Genomic DNA, 22,850 nt, shown 5'->3' with positions numbered 1-22,850 from the left:
CTAAAATCTGTAAAATATGTGAATGAAAACTTCGTTTCTATCTTGGGTATTTCATGATGCATCTCTGTTGTCACTACAGGTGAGGGAGAATCCTGCTGTAAATTTGAAGAAAGGAAATAGAAGTAAGAATGAGCAAAGTTAGAGAATGATTGAGTGAACTCCCTCAGCAAGAAGTTGAGTCTGTGAAAGATAGCAGTGCTAATTGGTTGTGACTGAGGTTTTAGTGACAGGAAACATAAAGTTTCCTCTTCTGTCTTCTATCTTGTTGTTATTGTACTATTTTTACATGCTGCATGTAAGGTGTTGTTATATTGTATGAAAAGTATTAGGAAGTGAATTGTTAAACATGTAAAAATAAAATCCAGAATGCCAAACCAATTGCTAAGCACTATATACTGAGCTAATAATTTATCATTGCACTGCACATGATGGGATTTGAGAAAGAAACCCCTGTTTCAATATTTGTCTCTTCAAGTGTGATTGTCTTAGCTTTCTGGGAACCATAAGTCAGAAACAGCTTTCATCACTTAATATTATTTTTTGCTCAATGTAGCTTCATCTTATCCATATCCTTGATTGTAAATTATGTTCCATGAGGAGAATAAAGAATAAAGAAAACTCTCCTTATTTGCAGCCAGGAGTTTCAACCTTCAGAAAGCGGAATTTATGATTCGCAAGGTAGGAGAAACTGCTATTAAACATTGTACTGAATATGAGTAACCGTTTCATCTTCAATATAAACTACCTCTTTCTAAAACAAAATTCCCCACACTTCATTCCCTGGATGAGACAGAGTAGTCTGGCAAGTGTCGCTTTGAAGCTTCTGCCCTTGTTTCAAGTTCTGGGATTGAGAGTTCATTGGTTGCTTAAAATTTCCATCTCTCTTTTTCATTGAAACTTTTCTGAATGACATGGCCAAAATCATTAACTTGCTAATCAAGGAATTTCAGAAGCATGTCTGATCCTAGTTGTACCTAAAGTAACAACATTAGCTTGATTTATATTCTGTTTAATTAAGTTGTAATGCAGTGACATCCTTCACATTGGAGTTCTACCTAATGCCTTTGCAAGATCAGTGTGCTCAAAATATTTGGTTATTTAGGTGATTCACTGATTCATCGTGAAACACGGATGACTGGTGGGTGCCCTGTTGCCCATTCCTCTAAATATTGCAATATATTTTGATGGTCATGCAAGTGTCACTATCTTGCAGGATATTTCAGATGTTTTTCAGTAATACTGTGTTCTGTACCACATACTGCATGGTGTTACTATTGATCAGAAACTTAACTGTAACATCCATATAAATGCTACAGCTACAAGAACAAGTCAGAAGTTGGGAATTCTGTGGTAACTCACCTCCTGTCCTCCTAAAGTCTCTCTGCATGTACATGCCACAGGTCAGGCAGGTATGTGATAGAATGCCAACAACTTTCCTGAATGAGTGCAGCTTACAAAACTCAATGCAGGACAAAGCACTTGACTGGCATGCCATCCACCATCTTAAGTACCATCTGCAAGTTCCACTCGAGGTCATACACCATCCTATTTCAGCATGAATGGATAAAGAGCTGGAACCCTGACAGCACTGTGGATAGACCTACTTCACATAGGCTGTAATGGTTCAAGAGAGGAGCTCACCAACACTTTCACAAGGGAAATTAAAAATGAGCAATAAATGCTGACTTTAAGCAACAAAGAGCGAATGAGATAAAAACAGCCTCACCCTTTTCAGAACATATTTTATTTATTCTGCCACAATGTACTGAATACTTGTGGCAGACTATTTACTGTGGGGAATTTATTGGTGGCTCAGAAATTAAATCAGAGTCACACTGATTTCCCTTGGTTGCCGAAAGCCCCCAGGAAATTTCTGTCAGGTTCACCAGTGCACTGCTGGGTGTGGGAGTTCATTGTTAGAGACTTAGTGCCCAGTGGAGGAGCCTATCGTTGTGAAAGACGGGAGACTAGAGGTGGCCTGTTGCCCTTTCCTCTGATTACACTGCCACTCATCATCCCCATCCAGTCCCACTCAACTATGTCTAGAGATCCCACAATGCATCTTGATGAAGACCCATAAATATTACCCGTTTCCATTAACAGTATTCCGAATGGGTTCCTGTTGGTCCTCAGACCAGGATGCCAATCTTGGAGTGGGATTTCCATGACTAGGGTTCTAAGTTCGAAAGGTGACCCGAGGCTGGGACTTAATTTGGTCAGGCCGCCTTCACGGAAACATTTCCAGGTTTCCCACTGGCTCTCCAACCAATGAACATGAATCCCATCGTCAACATTAAATTCAGCCCATGGTATCAATGAAATAAATATGTTCAATGAGTTGGCATAATGCTGCATTGAAGGGGAAGGTCATATCTCTTCTGCATTGATTTTAGCATGTCGAGTTGAGGAAACAGATGAAAGTTGACACAATCACAAGTAACTGGGAACCCCCTGAGGTAAGACAATAACTTTATCCAGCTTTGAAAATAAAACTTTGTCGCTGATTTTAACCTAATGAACCCTGAACTTTGTACTCAGCATTTTAATTAATACTGCATGTTATCTAATTGCCTTTACCTGCCTCTGTTTAGATGCCATACACGTTTCCAAGAGAATCAATTATGACCAAATATCTGAATTGATGCGAGTTATCTTCAATAGAATAAAATACTGCAATTAGACAGGACACAGTTAATGTAGTGAGCAATCCAATTATTTCAACTGTTGCAGATGAAGTGCAGTTCCAGCTTTTTATTTTGCTAAAGCAGTCAGGTATGTCACTTGTATAGTATGGGAATTGGGACATTATGTACAGAGCACTGATTAATCCACTTTTGGACTGCATTCAATTCTGGTCTCCCTGCTATAGGAAAGATGCTTTTAAACTTAAAAGGATGCAGATAAGATTTACAAGGATGTTGCTGGGGTTGGAGGGTTCGAGCTAGAAGGAGAGGCTGAATAGGCTGGGGGTATTTCCCCAGAGCATCAAAGGCTGAATAGGCTGGGGCTATTTTCCCCAGAATGTTGGAGGCTGAGGGGTGACATTATAGAGGTTTATAAAACCCTGAGGGGAATGGATAGGCTGAATAGCCAAAGTCTATTTCCCATGCTAGGGGAGTCCAAAACTAGAGGGCATAGGTTTAAGGTGAGAAGGTAGAGATATAAAAGGACTTAAAGGGCAACTTTTTCACACAGAGGGTGGTGCGTGTATGGAATGACTGCCAGAGGAAGTGGTGGAAGTTGGATAATTACAACATTTAATAGGCATCTGGATGGGCACATGAATAGGAATGGTTCAGAGGGATGTGGGCCATATGCTGGCAAATAGGAATGGTTAATTTGGGACATCTGGTCAGCATGGATGAGTTGGACCGAACAGTCTGTTTCTATGCTGTACAGTTCTATGACTCAATCTAATTTTATAAACATGAGCATATCACTGACACTGAGAATATTTGAAGCTCACTTGCTTCCCCCAACAATCTCCTTCCTTTCTTCCAGAATACTACTCCCAGAGATGGAACGCTGTTCCAGAATAATAGGTCTCTCTCTCTCTTTCTTAATGGGTCATTTTTTTCTGGAAGGGGCCAGACTGTTCTGGGAACCGGGGACCTCTACTTTGAGGGTACCAGATCCTACAGAAAAAAATCAAAAAGCAACAGGACACTTAGAAAAAAGGAAGAAACGTAATAATGAGGTGACATTATAAAATGTTCTATAAAAGCCCGCCTTCCTCGCTGAACCAAGCCACTTAGTCAGAGAAAAATGTATGTGAAGAAACCTGATAATAATTATACAGTTATGAATCACAGAATACTAGCTGCAGAGAGAAGATCATTTGGTTCATTGGGAGTACACCTACTCTGTAGAAGAGAAACCTATTTAGTCTTCCTCCCTAGTCTTGCACATACTCCCCAATCTTAACTTGCACAAGATCTTTAAAATTCATTCATACAGTTTCTTTTCAAGGTTACTATAGAATCTATATCTACCATCCTACCAGGTAGTGTACTCCATATCCAAACTACTTATTGTGCAGAACATTTTCCCTCATGTCACCCCTGGATTCTTAGCTGTTCACCTTAACTCTTTGCCCTTTTGTAATCAAATCTTTTGCCGCTGGAAACTGTTTCTCTTTATTTATACTATCTAAACTCTTGATGATTTTAAATACCTCCATCAGATTTCCTTTTTGCCCTTCTGGTGCAAGGAGAACTCTGCCTTCTACGGTCTTTCCAATTATTAACAGTAATTTTTCAACCCGAGACACATTCTGTTCTGCGCCTTTTCCGAAGCATTCTCGCCCTTCATAGAGTTTGGTGCCCAAAATTGAACATAATATTTCAGTTGGGTGCTATAGGTTTAGCATAACTTCCTGGCTTTTGTACTGTATGCAACTATTCATAAAACCTAGTATCCCACATGCATTATTAAACTGTTTGGTTCACCTGTATTGCTCTGAAGTCTGTTTCTAGCATTGCCACTGTTTTCCAACATTTACAAGTTTCAGGTCATCGGCACATTTCAAAATTGTGCCTTGTACTCCCAAATTAAGCAGTGATATTTGATGAAGAAAACAGTCAAAGAGAAAAGAAAATGAATAATACAAAGACCAAACAGAAAATGAATATTATGAATTATAGATACATGTAACTATAAAATAAGTTGAAAGAAGATGATTCAACAACTATAAGCTGATGTATGTCTATTAATGTGATAATAAAGACATTTTTAATTTAAAAGCATAAAATGAGGGAGAGAAAGTACCTCATAATCGAAACAATCCCCCCACCTCCAATACCTGAACTACAAGCTATTGCTCCTCCATTGCTGGGCAATCTCTGATTACTCCTTCTCGTTCAACAACCTGACCAACATCCTGAGTTCAACAGTGAGTCTGTCACACACTGCCAATTGACCAGTCCAGGGGAAATGAATGCTGAGTAGTTGTTCCTTGCATAGTACAGACTTCTGACCTTTGTCCGACCTTGATGCCGGGGTCCAAGACCCGCCCTTATTTTCAGAGGATTGAATATGAGGAGAGATTAGAACTTTTCAGAAGAGAACTTATGGAAGTAGATAAATACATTTGAAAAAGTTTTTAATGTGAAGAATATTTCAAGCTAAACTGAGACCTAAGGACAAAGTTAAAAATCAAACAATACCATGTTATAGTCCAAAAGGTTTAATTGAAAGCACTAGCTTTCGGAGCACTGCTCCTTCATCAGGTGGTTGTGGATGAAGGAGCAGCGATCTGAAAGCTAGTGCTTCTAATTAAACCTGTTGGACTATAACCTGGTGTTGTGTGGTTTTTAACTTTGTACACCCCAGTCCAACACGGGCATCTCCAAATCATGACATAAGGAGAAGGGGACTTAGGTAACAATTGGCAAAAGTTCACTTCAGAACTGATGCCAAGAAGTAGTGATTAATGGTCTTCAAGGAGAATGGAATTGTAAAAGCTCTGGCATCACTGAAGAGGCAATTTGCTGCAGGGCAGGTTTTTCATTACTTTCAAAAGATTGTACATATTATTGCGATGCTGTTGCAGTTTATTTAGCTTAAATGCAGTGTTATGGACGGGACTAACTATTCCTCCATACCCTCACCTCTCAGTTTTCTGCAACAAGATATATTTACAGTGGTTGTTTTAACATTTTTGAGTTTTGTCATTTTGAGTAGTAAGACAAGCAGCAGGCATCCAGGTTATTTTAAATCAGAAGCAAAGATACGCATGCATGCACAAATACAGTTGGATTGTTGAAACAAAGCATGCAGCTAGATTATCAACAGAATAACAAGAAGCAAATGGTTTGGTTGTATAATACTTTAAGGTGCACATGTTGCAGACCTACCTGGGTTCTGTCTTGTAGTTTTCTTGGTGAGGAACAAAATTTGGAAATCTCTGGGTTTCAAGACAAGTTTATGGCTGAGTTTCTGTCGCAGTGAAAATGAATTAGTCCGCATTGCACTGCCTGGTTTGACACTGTTAAACAGGCTTTACTGGTTGCTGTTCATACCTGCTTGTGAAAACTGGTTTCTCTGTACCCCCCTTGGTTAAGGGCAGAGCTTGCAAGACATTCCATGGTCAACAAGCCTCTAAATTCCACAAATGGTTTTGTCTCCAGTGTGACTGACTAATCAAATCACCCTACCTGTTAAGACCTTTGCAGAGATATGAAGCGCTTCATTGTTGTCTTTTCAGAAATGTCAAAGCTAACCTAACTCTATGCTGCCAACTTAGCAACTTTATCAACTTCTAAAAGTCAGTTTTGAAAAGTCTACATCGACTGAAGTTAGTGGTAAAAGCGAGGAACATCATATCCTTGTTGGTCATGACAATAATTCATAGCCAAATTTGAACAAATCCCATTAATTGCCCAGATCTATTTTGTATATCAGGGAGAAGCCCAAATACAGTCAGTTCTGGTATAATTCAGTAGTTCCATTCTCGTGCAATCCCGCGTTATTAAAAAATTGTGTAATAGCAGCACCATTTAAACTAATGGGGCCGGAATCGCATTATAACCAATACATGCTTTAAAACCTTGCGCTTTGGAAAGAGTGCCCCCAATTCGTCGATGATGTTATAGCGACTTCATGTTAATGAAATGCTTGTTATAGCCCAATGCCTTGTACAGGGAAATCTATTCCTCTTTTTTTCTTAAAATAAAAGAGAGAGCTAAAAATGTCATGACCAATCCAGCCAAGATCAATATAATCCCTATTTACAAGTACTGATACCCATTTTTGGAATACACCTTCTCTCTTCTGTGCTATGGGAAATCTTCAGACAGGTAAAGGAAATTAAAAGCATGCTGGGAAATTAGCTGAAGTGTTTCGAGAGAATGTTGATGCTGGAAACTGAACTCTGTCCTGTGCCAGGTCATTACTCGTTACTTCGCTGGAGGAATGTGCGGCTATGACAAAGAAGGCAGCCCCATTTGGTATGACGTGATTGGCCCTTTGGATCCAAAAGGTTTGATGCATTCGGCATCTAAGCAGGACTTTTTGAAGACAAAAATCCGAGACTGCGAGCTGCTGCGGGAAGAGTGTGTTAAACAGTCTAAAAAGGTAAGGAGCTAGGAGGAACTTTAAAATGGATGAGCAGTCTTTGAGTTGTAAATCTTTTGGCTGTTTAACTCAGAACATCAAGTTTTTTTCTTGCCAACTCTTGGGATCTGATAACAAATTATTGAAACATATTAATAAGGAGCAGATTTAGTTTTGACCTTTCTCCATCATTCAGTAACATCATGGCAATCTGATTACTCCATCATCCTCCCAACACTCAACAACCTTTCACTCTATTGTTTATCAAAGATCTATCAACTCTCTCTTTGCTTCCAATGCCTTTTGAAGAAGAGGTTTCCAAAGACATACAATCTTTTGTGAGAAAAAATATTCTCTTTATCTCTGTTTTAAATGGATGACCCCTAATTTTTAAACTGTGACCTCGTTCTCCCACAAGAGGAGACATTCTTTTTACATCAACCCTGTCAAGACCACTCAGGATTTCATATGTTTCTATCAAGTCACCTCTTAATCTTTTAAAGACCATTGAATACAACCTTTGCCTATCCAGCTATCTCTCGTAAAAGTAAACGAAGTTGGTTAACTCAATTGCCGGGTTTGTATTGCAGAGTGACACCAAAATTGAGTGTTCCATTCCTGTATTGGTGAAGTAACTATGAAAGCCTCTTCTGAATCTCACCTGTCTCCTGAAGCTTGGTAACCCTCAGGTTTACTTCACTGGCCAGTGGTTTCTCTCTAATGTGTGAGCAGCCTGTAGTCCTCTGGGATACTAGTGACTTCTTTTCCATAAGACAACCCACCCATTTCAGATATTAGTTAGTAAACTTTCTTTAAACCTTTTCCAAACATTTGCATCCTTGCTGAACTAAGGAGATCAATACTGGATATAGCAATTCAGATATGTTCTCACCAATGCCCTGTATAACTGAAGCATAATCTTCAATCCTTTGTTTTAATTTGATAACATTCTATTAGCTTTCCAAAGTACTTTAGGTACCTGCATACTAGACTTTTCTGATCCATGCACTAGGGCAACCAGATTCCTATACATCTCAGAGCTCTACAATCTCTTACCATTTAGATAATCTGCCTTTTATTCTTATGCCAAAATGGACTATTTCACATTTACTCATATTATACTCCACCTGCCAGATCTTCATTCACTCTACTAATATATCTGTGTCCCCGTGTAGCTAAGTCCTCTCCACAACTATCTATCTATCTATCTTTAACATGTGTCATTAACATAAATAGCAGCCATACCTTTATCTAAGTGATTTATATCAATTATAAATAGTTAAGGATCTAGCACTGATGCCTTTGGTACACCACTTTTCATATCTTGCCTACAGTAAAATTGCCTATTTATAGCTATTCTCTATTTCCTGTTAGTTAGCCAATCTTCTATCCATGTCTACAATGGTACCTTTTACAAGTATAGTGTTATTAGGGTTAAAATTTGAAATGTGTCAATCTTTTTGATGCTTCCTTTTTAACTATTGCAATGAAAAGGGTTTCTAGATTTGTACCTGAGAACTTGTTTCTGAAGGAAAGATTCAAAGGAATTAATGCCAGGAAGGTTTACTTATGAAAATAAATTGCAAAGATTTGGCTTGTATGTTTTTGAGTATAAGAGACCAAAGAGTGATTAATTGAGATGCTTATGATTAAATGCTCTGATAAAGTAAACAAAAGCCTTTTCACTGATGGGAGTCTGGAACAGGAACGTATAATTTTGCATAGTGTAATAAGACTCTGGCCCAGTTAATACTTGGATGGAAGACCACTTTGGGAATACCACTTGCAGAAAGCTGCAACAAAAAGGGATTTGGTACTTGTACATGAAGCACAGAAAGCTAACACACAGGTTCAGCAGATAATCAGGAAGGCTAATGGAACATTGGCCCTTATATTCCAAAGCCCCCAAAATAAGAGTAAGGAAGTCTTGTTGTAACTGTACAACGTGCTGGTGAGACCACATCTGGAGTACATTAAATAGTTTTAGTCTCCTTGCTTAAGGATACATATAATTTAATTGGAAGCAGTTCAGAAAAGATTAACTAGGACGATCGTGGTATGGAGAGATTGTCTCATGAGCAAAGGCTAAACAAGTTGAGACTTCACTCACTGGATTTTAGAAGAATGAGAGATGTCACAGAGTCATAGAGATGTAGAGCATGGAAACAGACTTTTAGGTCTAACTCGTCCATGCCACCCTGATATCCTATATAAATCTAGTCCCATTTTCCAGCAAATGGCCCATATCCCTCTAAACTCTTCCTATTCATATAGCCATTCAGATGCCTTTTAAATGTTGTAATCGTGCCAGCCTCCACTACTTCCTTGGCGTCTCATTCCATACACGCATCATCCTCTGCAGGAAAAAGTTGCCCCTAAGGTCCCTTTTATATCTTTCCCCTCTCCTCTTAAATCTGTGCCCTCTAGTTTTGGACTTCCGAACCCTGGGTAAAAGACCTTGCGTATTTACCCTATCCATGCCCCTCTTGATTTTATAAGGTCACCCCTCAATCTCTGATGCTCCAGGGAAAATAGCCCTACCTTTTGAACCTCTCCCTATAGCTCAAACCCTCCAAACCTAGCAACATCCTTATAAATCTTTTCTGAACCCTTTCAAGTTTCACAACATCCTTCCTATAGCAGAGAGACCAGAATTGCATGCAATACTCCAAAAGTGGCCAAGCTAATGTCCTGTACAGCCGCAACATGACCTCCCAACTCCTATACTCAATGCACTGACCAAAAAAGGCAGGCACACTAAATGCCTTATTCACTCTTCTATCTACCTGTGACTCCATTTTCAAGGAGCTGTGAACCTGCACACCAAGGTCTCTTGTTCAGAAATACTCCACAGGACTTTATCACTAAGTGTATAAGTCCTGCTCTGATTTGCCTTTCCAAAATGCAGCACCTCACATTTATCTAAATTAAACTCCATCTGCCACTCCTTCCTCCATTGGCTCATCTGCTCAAGATCCCGTTGTACTCTGAGCTAACCTTCACTGTCCACTACATCTCCAATTTTAGTGTTATCTGCAAACTTACTAACCATACCTCCTATGTTCACATCCAAATTATTTTATATAAATGACAGAAAGCAGTGGACCCAGCTCCAATCCTTGTGGCACACCACTGATTACATGCCTCCAGTCTGAAAAGCAACCCTCCACTACCACCCTCTGTCTTCTACCTTCTACCGAGTTCTATATCCAAACGGCTAGTTCTCCCTGTACCCAATGTGATCTAATCTTGCTAACCAGCCTACCATGAGGAACCTTTGCAATGCCTTACTGAAGTGATCTCATTGAAACATAAAGGATTCTTAAGATGTTTGTCAGGGTAATTGCTGAGAGATGTTTCCCCTCATGGGAAAGTCTAGGACCAGAAGCACAGTCTCAGAATAAAGGGATGCAAATTTAAGACTGAGAACAGGGAGAATTTCTTTGGTCAGAGAGTTCTGAGTCTTTGGACTTCTTTGCCGCAGAGAGCTGTGGGGGCAGAGATCTGTATTTAAGGTTGACATGGATGGATTCTTGATCAATAGGGGAGTCAAGGGTTATGGGGAAAATGCAGTGCAGTGGATGTGAAGAATATTGGATGATCCAGTTGAATGAGAGGAGGCTCAAGGAGCCAAACTGCATGCTCCTGTTCCTATTTCTTACAATCTTACAGTCTTACCTGATGAAGTGAGGAGGGTGCTTGTAGTGAAATGGTAGTGTCCCTATCTCTGAGCCAGAAGGCCCAGGTTCAAGCTTTGCAGTTGTGAATAGCATCTCTGAAGAGGTTGGTTTGGAAATATCTACAAAGAGCACTGGAAATCTGGAATGTTTTCTAATTCATCATGGGATCTGAATGTAACTACAAGGATAGCATTCGTGGCCGTTCCCTAATTGCCTTTGGGCAATGATTACTGATTTCTTGAACTGCTGCAGCCTGTGTATTATAGGTACACCCACAATGCTGTTAGGGAGGGAACAGCATTTTGATCCAGTGTCTGAAGGAGTGGCGATATAACTCCAAGTCCAGATAGAGTGTAACCTCAAGAGAAATCTGCAGATGGTGGTGTTCCCAAGCAGCCTTGTTCTGAGTGAGAGAGATTGTGGCTTTCGAAGGTTCTGTCAAAGGAATCGGGATGAGTTTCTGCAGTGGATTTTATAGATGGTTCACACTGCTAATTGCACAGAAGACCCAGCCTTTGACTTGCTGTTATAGGCATAGTTTTTAAATGTGTTCAACACCTCATAACAGTTGAGGCTGCGTGGATTGAAAATATGAACACTGACACCAATAGATTTTGTTGATCAAGGATTTTGTGGGCTATGGAACCAAGATGGGTAAATATTGTTAAGATGCAGGTCATCCATGATTGAGTTCAATGGCAGAACAAGATCCAGGGACTTGTGTAGACTAATTTGGTAATTATGATCCTATGACTGATGATGTACAACAGTTGTCTGTTCCAACCACAACTGGAATTTGCTTCATGCAAAACCGTGGAAAGAACATAAATACAATTTTTGGAAAATAATTGCCAGTTCCTTAAAGAGAGAGACACGATCTATTGCATGGTCGCAGGTGCTAACAATTCGCAAATAGTTCAGGATAGAAATTCCATTTTTTTGCATGAGGTGTAGATGCACGAATGCAGTAAGCTACCAGCACACATTGCTCCTCACTTCCAAATAAACTGTTGGACTATAACCTGGTGTTGTGTGATTTTTAAGTTGTCCATCCCACTCTAACATTGGCACCTCCACATCATAACTTTTGGGTTGACAGACAAGTTCCTGCTGAAGTTAGGACCAAAAACACCTTTATTCAAATGTAACTTGCTCGTCAGTCACATCAGAAAGATCTGATGCTGTGGCCCAAAACATAGGCATTACTGTTGGTACATCAATGATGATTTTATTTCCTGCTCTTGGTCACACACTGCTGCAGTCTCTGTCTGACAGAACTGACAAACAACCTGTTTGTTGACTCCCTTCAATGGCAAGTTATCACCTGCCAAAGGAGCTAATAAGTGCAGATTGGGGACACCTTTTCATTGATTTCTGTGTGTGTCTGTTTCTGGGAATCGTCAAACTTCAATTCGACCTCTTTCACTACTTGATTAACAAAATCAAGATTTGACTTATAGGGACTGAGGCACAAACCTTTCTGCCGTTAGTTCATTGCAACTTAATTATAGATTGCAGTTTTAAAGTCAACCCTGTAAAGGAACATGCCATCAGTTTTACTGTTAATTTAATTGTAAGTAAAAAATGAGGTCTGCAGATGCTGGAGATCACAGCTGCAAATGTGTTGCTGGTCAAAGCACAGCAGGCCAGGCAGCATCTCAGGAATAGAGAATTCGACGTTTCGAGCATAAGCCCTTCATCAGGAATAAGAGAGAGAGAGCCAAGCAGGCTAAGATAAAAGGTAGGGAGGAGGGACTAGGGGGAGGGGCGATGGAGGTGGGATAGGTGGAAGGAGGTCAAGGTGAGGGTGATAGGCCGGAGTGGGGTGGGGGCGGAGAGGTCAGGAAGAGGATTGCAGGTTAGGAGGGCGGTGCTGAGTTGAGGGAACCGACAGACAAGGTGGGGGGAGGGGAAATGAGGAAACTGGAGAAATCTGAATTCATACCTTGTGGTTGGAGGGTTCCCAGGCGGAAGATGAGGCGCTCCTCCTCCAGCCGTCGTGTAGTTGTGTTCTGCCAGTGGAGGAGTCCAAGGACCTGCATGTCCTCGGTGGAGTGGGAGGGAGAGTTAAAGTGTTGAGCCACGGGGTGATTGGGTTGGTTGGTTCGGGCGGCCCGGAGGTGTTCTCTGAAGCGTTCCGCAAGTAAGCGGCCTGTCTCCCCAATATCGAGGAGGCCACATCGGGTGCAGCGGATGCAATAGATGATGTGTGTGGAGGTACAGGTGAACTTGTGGCGGATATGGAAGGATCCCTTGGGGCCTTGGAGGGAAGTGAGTGTGGAGGTGTGGGCGCAAGTTTTACATTTCCTGCGGTTGCAGGGGAAGGTGCCGGGGGTGGAGGTTGGGTTGGTGGGGGGTGTGGATCTGACGAGGGAGTCACGAAGGGAGTGGACCTTGCGGAACGCTGATAGGGGAGGGGAGGGAAATATATCCTTGGTGGTGGGGTTCGTTTGGAGGTGGCGGAAATGGCGGCGAATGATACGTTGTATGCGGAGGTTGGTGGGGTGGTAGGTGAGTGCGGAGGTTGGTGGGGTGGTAGGTGAGTGCGGAAGTTGGTGGGGTGGTAGGTGAGTGCGGAGGTTGGTGGGGTGGTAGGTGAGTGCGGAGGTTGGTGGGGTGGTAGGTGAGTAGGCAAGTGAGACAGTTTTGTGTGTTTAGTGCAATTGTGTGCAAATCTAATGATATCTGGCAGTAATTTTAATTCAGTGTTTGTTCTGGAGTTCAGACTGGAAAATGTTTGTCCTACACATTAACATATAAAACCTGTAGAATAGAATCATAGAACATTTACAGTTCAAAGGGAGGCCATTCAGTTGGCTATGTCTGTGCTGGATTCTACAAGAGTGACTGGTATTCCCTCTCTCCTGCCCTTTCTCCTAAGTGCTGCAATTTTTTATTCTCTTCAGAATCTTATTCAATGAGCCTAGAGTTTCTGGAGTTTAGAAGAATATGAGTTGATCTCATTGAATTGCACATATTATCAAGGAGTTTGTGAGTGGAGATGCTGAGAGAGACTGTCCACTTGCTGGAGTGTTTAGAACTACGTGGTTTAGGACTGAGGTGATGGGAGATTTATTCACTCAGAGGATTGGTGAATCTTTGAAATTGTCTACCCTCCACCCCACTGAGGGTTGTGAATGTTTAGTTGTTGAGTTTATTCAAGACAGAGTTTGATGATTTTTGAGCAATTAGGGAAGCAAGGAATATAGTTGTACAGCAGATAAATGGAATTGAGGTTAAAGGTCAACTATGAACTTATTGAATAATGGGACAGATTTATGGGAACTCTGCTCCTACCTCTTAGTTGTTTTTCTCATCAATCACTTTGCAGTTGAGCAGGTTAGCAACAACACTGAATACTAACAGCAAAATCTAATGATGACCTCTGGTGTTTTCTGGTTTAATGGTTATTTCTGGTTTTCTGTAATTTCAGCAAACCTACATTTACACAATGTACAGAACACAGTCAGCATTGCAGATACACAGTTTGTTGGTGTACATTAAAACATGATGCATGCTGATATTGTGAAAAACGAAAAGAAAGACAAAAAAAGGATCAGGAAACAACTCTTTGTCAAGAGACTGTGTAACCTTTTGCTCAGTGTGTATAGGCCTGCAGTTTTTTTCTGATCTGCTGCACTGGCTTCCTCAGTGTCAGTTTAATGCATATCAGATTGTGATCTTGATGTGTGAGATATGTTGAAAACTCAATGACATTAGAAATTGTTTTTTCATTTAAGGGCTGATGCTAAACTGAAAAATGTTTTAAAAAATGGTTCTGAATTCAAATTATGCTTTTAGCTTTTGCACCTGAAGAAATCATAGGACGGAATAAAATGACTTGGTTGACTGTATCTAAATATTTCTCTGTTTACAGCATAATAAACACATTGAGGCAATCACAATGATCTATGATTGTGAGAATCTAGGACTGAAACATTTATGGAAACCTGCAGTTGAACTGTATGGAGAGGTAAGGCAGACTGGGTTCAGGATTTTCACAATCTCTTATAAACAATGTTAGTTACTGATAAAGTTACTGCAGAGTGATGACAGGATGTTCATTTAGTGATAGGTTTCGGGTCATTTGTTATTATAAACCATAATGGACAGAATTTTCAAAGGTCCGTGGTGGTAGGCATACACACTGTGTAAACAGAAACATACATTGGATTAGAACACATCCACTAAAATTTGTCAGGCAAGGAGCAATCTTTAGCACATGCAGCCCCTTCTCTCAGGAATGGAGCTCTTGACTCCAATGACTTCCATAGGAAGGGTACCAGGAAAATAGTGGGAAGTGGATGCACATTCCTGTTGCTGGGGAGGTTTCCCAAGGTTGGGAAGTGAGTGCAGATTGGTTGCCTGTATTGTGGAGGAAGGGAGCACATTAACCAATTTGAGGTCCTAATTAGGTGGGTTTGCAGAGGAGTTGCTGCTATTTTAGATGGTTGTAGAGTAGCCCCTCATGGAGGCGACCATTTTAATGGAGGAAGCTTCCTGGTGGAAGTCTGTGATGGGAGTGGGGAATTGGAAGTCATTGGAGTCAAGAGCTCCATTCCTGAGAGAAGGGGCTGCATGTGCTAAAGATTGCTCCTTGCCTGACAAATTTTAGTGGATGTGTTCCTCACTGTAAGTAATCTAATCTAAAAAAAACCCATGTATCCCTGACATCAGGGTCTCCAAGCCCAGGGGAAAATCCTGCCCAATGGAATTAGGAGTTTTGTGATTATAAGCAGTAATCCCATAGTGGGCTCCATAAACTTACATATATTGAGATAGGCAGAAATGATTGTTAAAAGGGGAAATGATGACATAGTGGTATTGCCACCAGACCAGTAAACTAAATCAGTGTCTGGGCACATGGATTCAAATCACACCAAGACAACAAGTGACAGTTGAATTCAATTAGTGAATCTGGAAAGTCAATAATGGTCACCATGACAAGTAACATTGATTTTTTTTCATAAAATCTCATGTGGTTTACTAATGTCCTTCCATTTTAGGGAAGGAAGTTTGCTATCCTTATCTGATCTGGCCTACCTGTGACTTTAGACCGACAGACAGGAAACTGCCCTCTGAAATGGCTTACCAAACCATTTAGCATTAGGGCAATTAGGGATGGGCAATAGATGATACCTGGATTTCAAGGATTACGTTATGAGGAGAGATTACACAAGTTAGGCTTGTTTCTCTTGAATTTATAAGGTTTAGCGGTGATTTGAACGAAGTCTTACAGAAAAAGACAGGGTAGATAAAGATAAACTATTTTTAATGGTTGGGGATTCTAGAACTAGAGGGTATAGTCTGGCAATTGGGATCAGGTTGTTCAGGAGAGATGTAGAAAGCGCTTCTATACAAAAAAGCATTATAGATATTTGGAACTCCTGTCCACAAAGGCCATGGATGCAGGATCAGTTGTTAATTTTAGATCTGAAATAGATAATTTTTTTGTTAAGTAAAGGTGTTAAGGAATATGGTTTAAAGGAAGGTACGTGGAGTTAGGCCATAGATCATCCATGATCTCAATGAATGGTGAAACAGGCTCAAGTGGCTGGATGACCTACTCCTGATCCTACGTTCCTAAATTCTAGCCTTGCCAGTGATGCCCACATCCCATGAGAATAAAGAACAAATAGTTGTAATCTAATTAAGTAGATTTAATAGATTCTGTTGATCTGTAATTATCATCTGAATCTTGAACTGAGATTACAAACAAACTATTTAAGTTTGATTTTATTTTCAATATCTACTGTTTGAATTTGATTCTGTTTTTATTAAGACGCTGTGCCATCAATGGCCTTTAGTGTGGAAATCTACACCAGCAGGCAGTTTTATGTTTCACCTCTCTCCCATGTTGAAATAAGTGGCTGACCATATAATCACTGCTAGTATAATAAAAGCAACATATAATTAATTCCTAGTAAGATAAGTCTAATGCAGAATAAGAGGCAATAGTGAATGGGCTGGACTTCTAACCTTTCAAACATTGACTGAAACTTATCCACCATCTTAAATGTCATTGCTTAACCAGGTGCTTACCATGTTTGAGGATAACTACCCTGAGGGTTTAAAGACATTGTTTGTTATCAAAGGTAGGAATCTTTGGTTAATACCCAATTGTAAATATATGGAGAATGATTAATTGTCTGTGGGACATATGAAAATACTCTGTTATTTAGCCAATGCCATTAGTGAAATATGGGTGTTCCTTGGAAAATCCATGGTTCGTCATTGAACGTCAGGCAGACTCAGTTGTAATATCTCTGGGCTCCCCACAACAACTTACAATTATGTGCTATCTTTAATATACTAAGATATTGCAAGGCTCCAAGAATGTAAACATATAATTTAAGCTAATATTATTACAGTACTGAGAGAACTCTCCAATGTTGGGAGATTTAACCAGGCAATTTTATCAGTTTAGATTAATTTTAAAGTCCTTTTGGGAGTGGGGTAGGTATTCTCAAAATGTTTTGACTGACGTTCATTTCTCAACTGTAACAACTTTTTCTTGTCATTTAAGGAGCCTAGCCATGTGTAAATTGGCTACAAAACAACAGTAATCACACATCTAAACTATTTTATAGGTTCTGGTTTGTTTTAGAAGATGTGAAAGGCATCATATGAATGTACATTTTGTCATGATGTGCTTGCTTACATTAGGCGTGGATAAATTATTGAAATCAGAATGATATTACCAATCCACAGTAATGCCAATCCCACTGTCCTTCAGCACTGAGATTAATTTTTGAAAGAGAAATTTAGTAGAAAACTCATGAGGTACTCAGTATAGGTTGACAGTTCGTTTATAAACACTGCTGGTGGCTTTTTAAGCTCTAACAGATTACAGCATCTGAAAATACCTTCGAAAAGGCTTTCAAAAAATCCTACCTCAGTCAGTATTAATTGAAACAGTTACTTATAAATACAGTGAAACCCAGCCCTCATGCCCAAGCTTCATGCATTTTTGGATATCTACAACCAGAGGCTAGTGAACTTTTTTAGTCAGTATGTGTGTATGAATTCCCACCCTTCAGTTTGACTGAGACATCAATTATCTGGCAAGCACTTTGAAAATTAGCATATCAGAGGCTGGGTATTTTCATCTGTACACAGGACACAGAACTATTCATGCATTTCAAGGACAAGAAAGCGATTGTTGAAATGTCACTTGCCTCAAACTGTTCTAGGATGGTGCAAGATGTTGCCAAAATCAACTTTAATCCCAGGCCTTCTTAGTTGTCACTGGATGACCTGATTCAAAATTGGGGCTAGGATCTGTGCTCACATGGGAAAAGGCCACTTTGGAAACATGCAGAGGGCAGTTGGCATTCATGGGACCAATTAAAAGTAGTGTACAATAGTAAAATGGCAATAAAAATCATTAGGTTGTGGTAAAAACCCAACTAGCTCAAAATATTTTCACTCAAGAAATCTGGCCATCCTAATCCAGTTTGGCTTGGAATTTAACTGCAGATCCACAGGTTGACTCTTAACAGTTCGAGTGATAGTCTAACTAGTCATTAAGTTGTGTCGTAGATGTTTGCTTCCTTCCTCTTTTCTCAAAGACAGCTAGAGATGGGCAATAATGTATAGCTTAATAGTGATGCCCAAAATTGTGAATGAAAACAATCAGTGTGTTCAGGAGAGGAGGGCAATAAAATGTTGTACTAGTTTCATCTTCTGTTTCTCATGTGTGTCTTTGAGGATCATAAGTGGGTTTCTCAAAGCACCAGTTCTTTGGTTTCTAATTTATCTGTCAATATTACAGCACCAAAGATTTTTCCTGTGGCCTACAACCTCATAAAACATTTTCTCAGTGAAGACACACGGAAGAAAATACACGTATTAAGAAGTAAGTTCCTTCTCAGCAGTTATTATAACTTGATGCATAGCTGACCTTTCTGTTCTATTTTGAATTTAAAAAACAGCAGACTGCAGAGAGAGCACTGTTTCTGTCAGATTAAAAGATCTGTTTTTGTTGTGATATGCACAATGAGAATGACTCAGCTCCACTTACCTGTGTTTTCACTATATCCTTAATTTCTTTATTTTTCAAAAAAATTATCTACCTTAGCTTTAAAAACTATTACTAAAGTAGCATCAACTACTTCCCAGGGCAAGGAATTCCATAGATTAACAACACTCTGGGTCAAGAAGTACCTTCTCAGTTCATAATTTTGTTTACATGCGAGTTTTAAACTGAGCTTCGGGATGGGCTTAGTTGACCAAGGTCATTATTCTTTTGTCTACCACTAATTATCTTTGAGAAGGTGTTGAAAAGCCACCTGCCTGAATTACTGCGGTTGAGGAAGTGTAGGCATAATCATAAAGCTGTTCAGGAGTTAACTCTATCATTTTGTCCAGATAGGAAAAATGTTGTGAGACTTGAAAGGGTTCAAAAAAGATTTACAAGGATGTTGCCAGGGTTGGAGCGTTTGAGCAATAGGGAGAGGCTGAATAGGCTGGAGCTATTTTCCCTGGAGTGTTGGAGGCTGAGTGTTGACCTTATAAAAGTTTTATAGAATTATGAGGGGCATGGACAGGGCATTTTCCCTAGGATGGCGGAGGCCAAAACTAGAAGGCATAGGCTTAAGGTGAGAGGGGAAAGATTTAAAAGGAGCCTGAGAGGCAATTTTTTTCATGCAAAGGGTGGTGCTTGTATGGAATGAGCTGCCAGAAGAAGTGGTGGAAACTGGTACAATCACCAAATCTGGATGGGTATATGAATAGGAAGGATTTGAAGAAATAGGGGCCAAATGCTGGCAAATGGGACCAGATTTATTTAAGGTGTATGGTCAGCATGGATAAACTGGACTGAAGGGTCTGTTTCTATGCTGTACATCTCTATGACTCTATGAATGGCAATATATTTTCAACTGTGATTTGAACTGGATCTTGCAAGTGATAGTGTTTCCATGCATCTGCTGCCCTTGTCCTTCTAAGTGGTGGAGGTTGTGGATTTGGAAGGTGGTGTTGAAAGAGGGTTGATGAAATGTTGCAGTGCACTTTGTATATGATACATAGACAGTGATGTCACTGTCCACCTGTGATGTAGAGAGTATACATCGAATGTGTGAATAGGCAGGTGGTCAAGGAGGCTGCTGTGTCCAAGATGTTGAATTTCTTGACTGTTGTTGATGCTGCACTCATCCAGGCAAGTGGGGAATATTCCAACACACTCCTGTCTTATTCCTTATGGATGGTGCACAAGCTTTGGGGAGTCAGGAGGTATTCATGCATCGCAGAATTCCCAGCTTCTGGCTTACTTGGGTAACCATAGGATTTAAGTGGCTGGTCCAGTTAACTTTCAGGTCTGTAATGATTCTCAACGTTTGGAGAGCTTTGATGAGAGCAATGTCACTGAAACTAAAAGGGAAATGGTTACATTCTTACTGAAGATGACTATTGCTTGACACTTATGTGGGACAGATATTCTTTGCCATTTGTCAATCCAAGCCTGGATGCTTATGGGTTTTGTTGCAAGCAGGATGGGTTGCTGCATAATGTGAAAATGAGTGCTTAGGTATATTACCAAGGGATTGCCACATTGAATTAAGTAAGAAAATAGTTTTGTTTATAATTATAAGTTAAGCAACAGAAAATGTGCTTTATGTAGGTAGTCATTATGGTTGAAGCACTGGCTAATCATATATCTAGCAGTTTTACTAGATTGATTGTAATGTATGATTGTCAGACACATTACTGTCTTTTTCTCACAAGACATCGATAACTGAGGCTTAAAATATAAATGTATTCTAAAATGAATTGTGTAATTAAGAACGTGTATATTTATATTCTATTATATGGATAAGATAGAGGCCATAATATGAGGTAAGGTAAATACATACTTAGAGAAAAATAGGTTAGTGCTAGACAGTCAACATGGCTTTGTCAAGGACGGATCATGTCTGACAAATTTGATTGAGTTCCTTGATGAGGTGACATAGGCAGTGGCTGAGGGTATTATGTACATGTTGTATATTTGGACTTTCAGAAATGACACAGCACCTGTTGACAAACCAGTGACAGTTTGTTGGCAAATTAGAAATGGTTGTGATTGATGGGTCCTTGGCAGCGTGGAGTAGAAGTTGGCTAAAAGATACGAAACAGAGGGTAGGTATAGATGGGCATTTGTTAAAATTGGAGATCATTTGAAAGTGATGTACCCCACAGATTGGTTTTGGGAGCCTTGCATTTTCTGATTTATATAAACCATTTGGATCTGGGTGTTGAGGGTACAATCTCGAAATTTGTTGATCTTACTAAACTAGAAAGAAGAGTGAATTGTGAGAATGATGCTGAACAACTTCAGAGAGACATTGACAAATTAGTCAAATGTGCAGACACTTGGCAGATGAATTTAATCAGAAAAATAATGTGGTAATGCATTTTGGTAGAAGAAACACAGAGAGAGACAATGCAAGCTCAATGGTACAGCTTTGAGGGGAGTACAGGTGCAGAGGGAACTTGGGCTTTGCGTGCATGATTTTCTGAAAGTGGCCAGGCAAGGTGAAATAGTTGTTATGAAGGCTTCTAGGATCTTTAGGTTTAAAACTGACAGCATAGAGTATAAAGGCAATAAAGTGATGCTATACCGGTACAAATCATTGGTCAGACCACATTTGTAGTATTGTGTTCAGTTCTGGGCACCTTATTTAAGGAAGGGTGTTAAAGCCCTGGAGAGAGTTCAAAGGAGATTTATTAGAATGATACCAGCAATGAAGGATTTCAGGTGCAAGGAGAAATTAGAAAAAATTGGGCTTATTCTCCTGAGAGCAGAGAAGATTAAGATTACCTTAATGAACGATTTTGATAGGGTACAGAGGGATATTTTGTTCCCACTAGTTGGTATGTCAGTAACAATGGATCACAATTTCAAGATTGTTAGTAAGAGAGCTAGGAGTGAGTTGAGGAGAAACTTATTTACTCAAATAGAGGTTAGGATTTGGAATGCACCTTCTGGGAAAGGGGTGGAAGCAGATTCCATAGGAGGTTTCAAGAGAGCTGGAAATGTATTTAAAGTGATGAATTTAGAGGGTTGTGGAGATAGGGCTAGAGAACGGGACTAGTTGGGTCGTACATTCAGGATATAGAAGAGACAAGATGGGTCGAATGGTGTCCTTCTGTCCTGTAAAATTGTATCATACTACAGCGATTCATCAGCACAGTAAAACCATCTGGTTTTAAATTTAAAAATCTAGAAGGAAGACCTACCATCCATGGTTAACTAAAGAAATTAGAAAAAGCATCAAACTTGGGAAAAAAGCATAAAACTACACAAAGGTGTTTGGCAGATCAAATCATTAGTCAGCATATAAAGAATGGCAGAGAATGACTAAAATGTTAATCAGGAGAAAGAAATAAGAATATGAGAGAAGCTGGGTAGGATGGAAAAATGTTTATACAGGCATTTTAAAATGAGTGTTGATCCTCTAGAGAGTGAAAATGGGAAGTTAATAATAGATAATAAGAAAATGGCAGATGAAATATTTTTCTTTGCTACAGAGGATATAAAACCATTCCATTTGTGGCTTTAACTCAGCTGCTAGAAGGGAAAAAAGAACTTCGCAAAATCACATTTGTGAGAGAAGTAGCTCTAAGCAAACTGGGAGCTGACGGCTGACAAATCTCTAAAACCACATGGATTTGACCCTAAGGTCCTAAAGGAATTTCTAATGGGATATTACATGCATTTCTGTTAATTCTCCAAAATTCCTTGGATTCAGGAAGGGTTCTATAGGCCTGAAAAGGGAGCCAGAAAACAGGAAACTATAGGCCAGTTAGCTTAACACCTATCACAGGGAACATGTTAGAATTGATTGCTAATGATATAATAGCATCACAGTTGGGAAACTCAAGGTGATTGGGAAAGGTTTGTCGAAAGGAGATCAAGTTTATCCAATTTATTAAAATTCTTTGAAGGAGTAATATGTGCTATGGATAAAAGTAGCATATAGATAGGCTTTCCTTGAAATTCTAGAAGGCATTTGGTAAGGTACCACATCAAAGGTTTATATAGAAAATAGAAGCTCATAGTAATAGGTGACATCTTATCGTGGTTAGAGGGTGGCTGGCAAAAAAATATTTGTGCATAGATAGGTCTTCAATTAG

The 22,850-nt window shown here is 39.8% G+C and overlaps 1 protein-coding gene across 2 annotated transcripts in view; it reads left to right on the top strand.

Annotated features, from left to right (window-relative positions):
* LOC132827111 (SEC14-like protein 2) overlaps positions 1-22,850 on the top strand; it is a 68,254-nt gene that overhangs the window by 21,809 nt on the left and 23,595 nt on the right. For both annotated transcript variants that reach the window (XM_060843600.1, XM_060843601.1), the window contains 6 exons: positions 635-678; positions 2,394-2,456; positions 6,886-7,074; positions 14,611-14,706; positions 16,768-16,828; positions 18,508-18,591. In XM_060843600.1, coding sequence (XP_060699583.1) covers positions 635-678; positions 2,394-2,456; positions 6,886-7,074; positions 14,611-14,706; positions 16,768-16,828; positions 18,508-18,591 — 537 coding nt within the window. The remainder of the gene's footprint in view (positions 1-634; positions 679-2,393; positions 2,457-6,885; positions 7,075-14,610; positions 14,707-16,767; positions 16,829-18,507; positions 18,592-22,850) is intronic.

Source organism: Hemiscyllium ocellatum, chromosome 24 (assembly GCF_020745735.1).
Source record: "Hemiscyllium ocellatum isolate sHemOce1 chromosome 24, sHemOce1.pat.X.cur, whole genome shotgun sequence".
In the NCBI taxonomy this organism is placed as follows: domain Eukaryota; kingdom Metazoa; phylum Chordata; class Chondrichthyes; order Orectolobiformes; family Hemiscylliidae; genus Hemiscyllium; species Hemiscyllium ocellatum.
The sequence above is the reverse complement of the archived record's forward strand: the minus strand, read 5'-3'. Positions and strand labels throughout refer to the sequence as shown.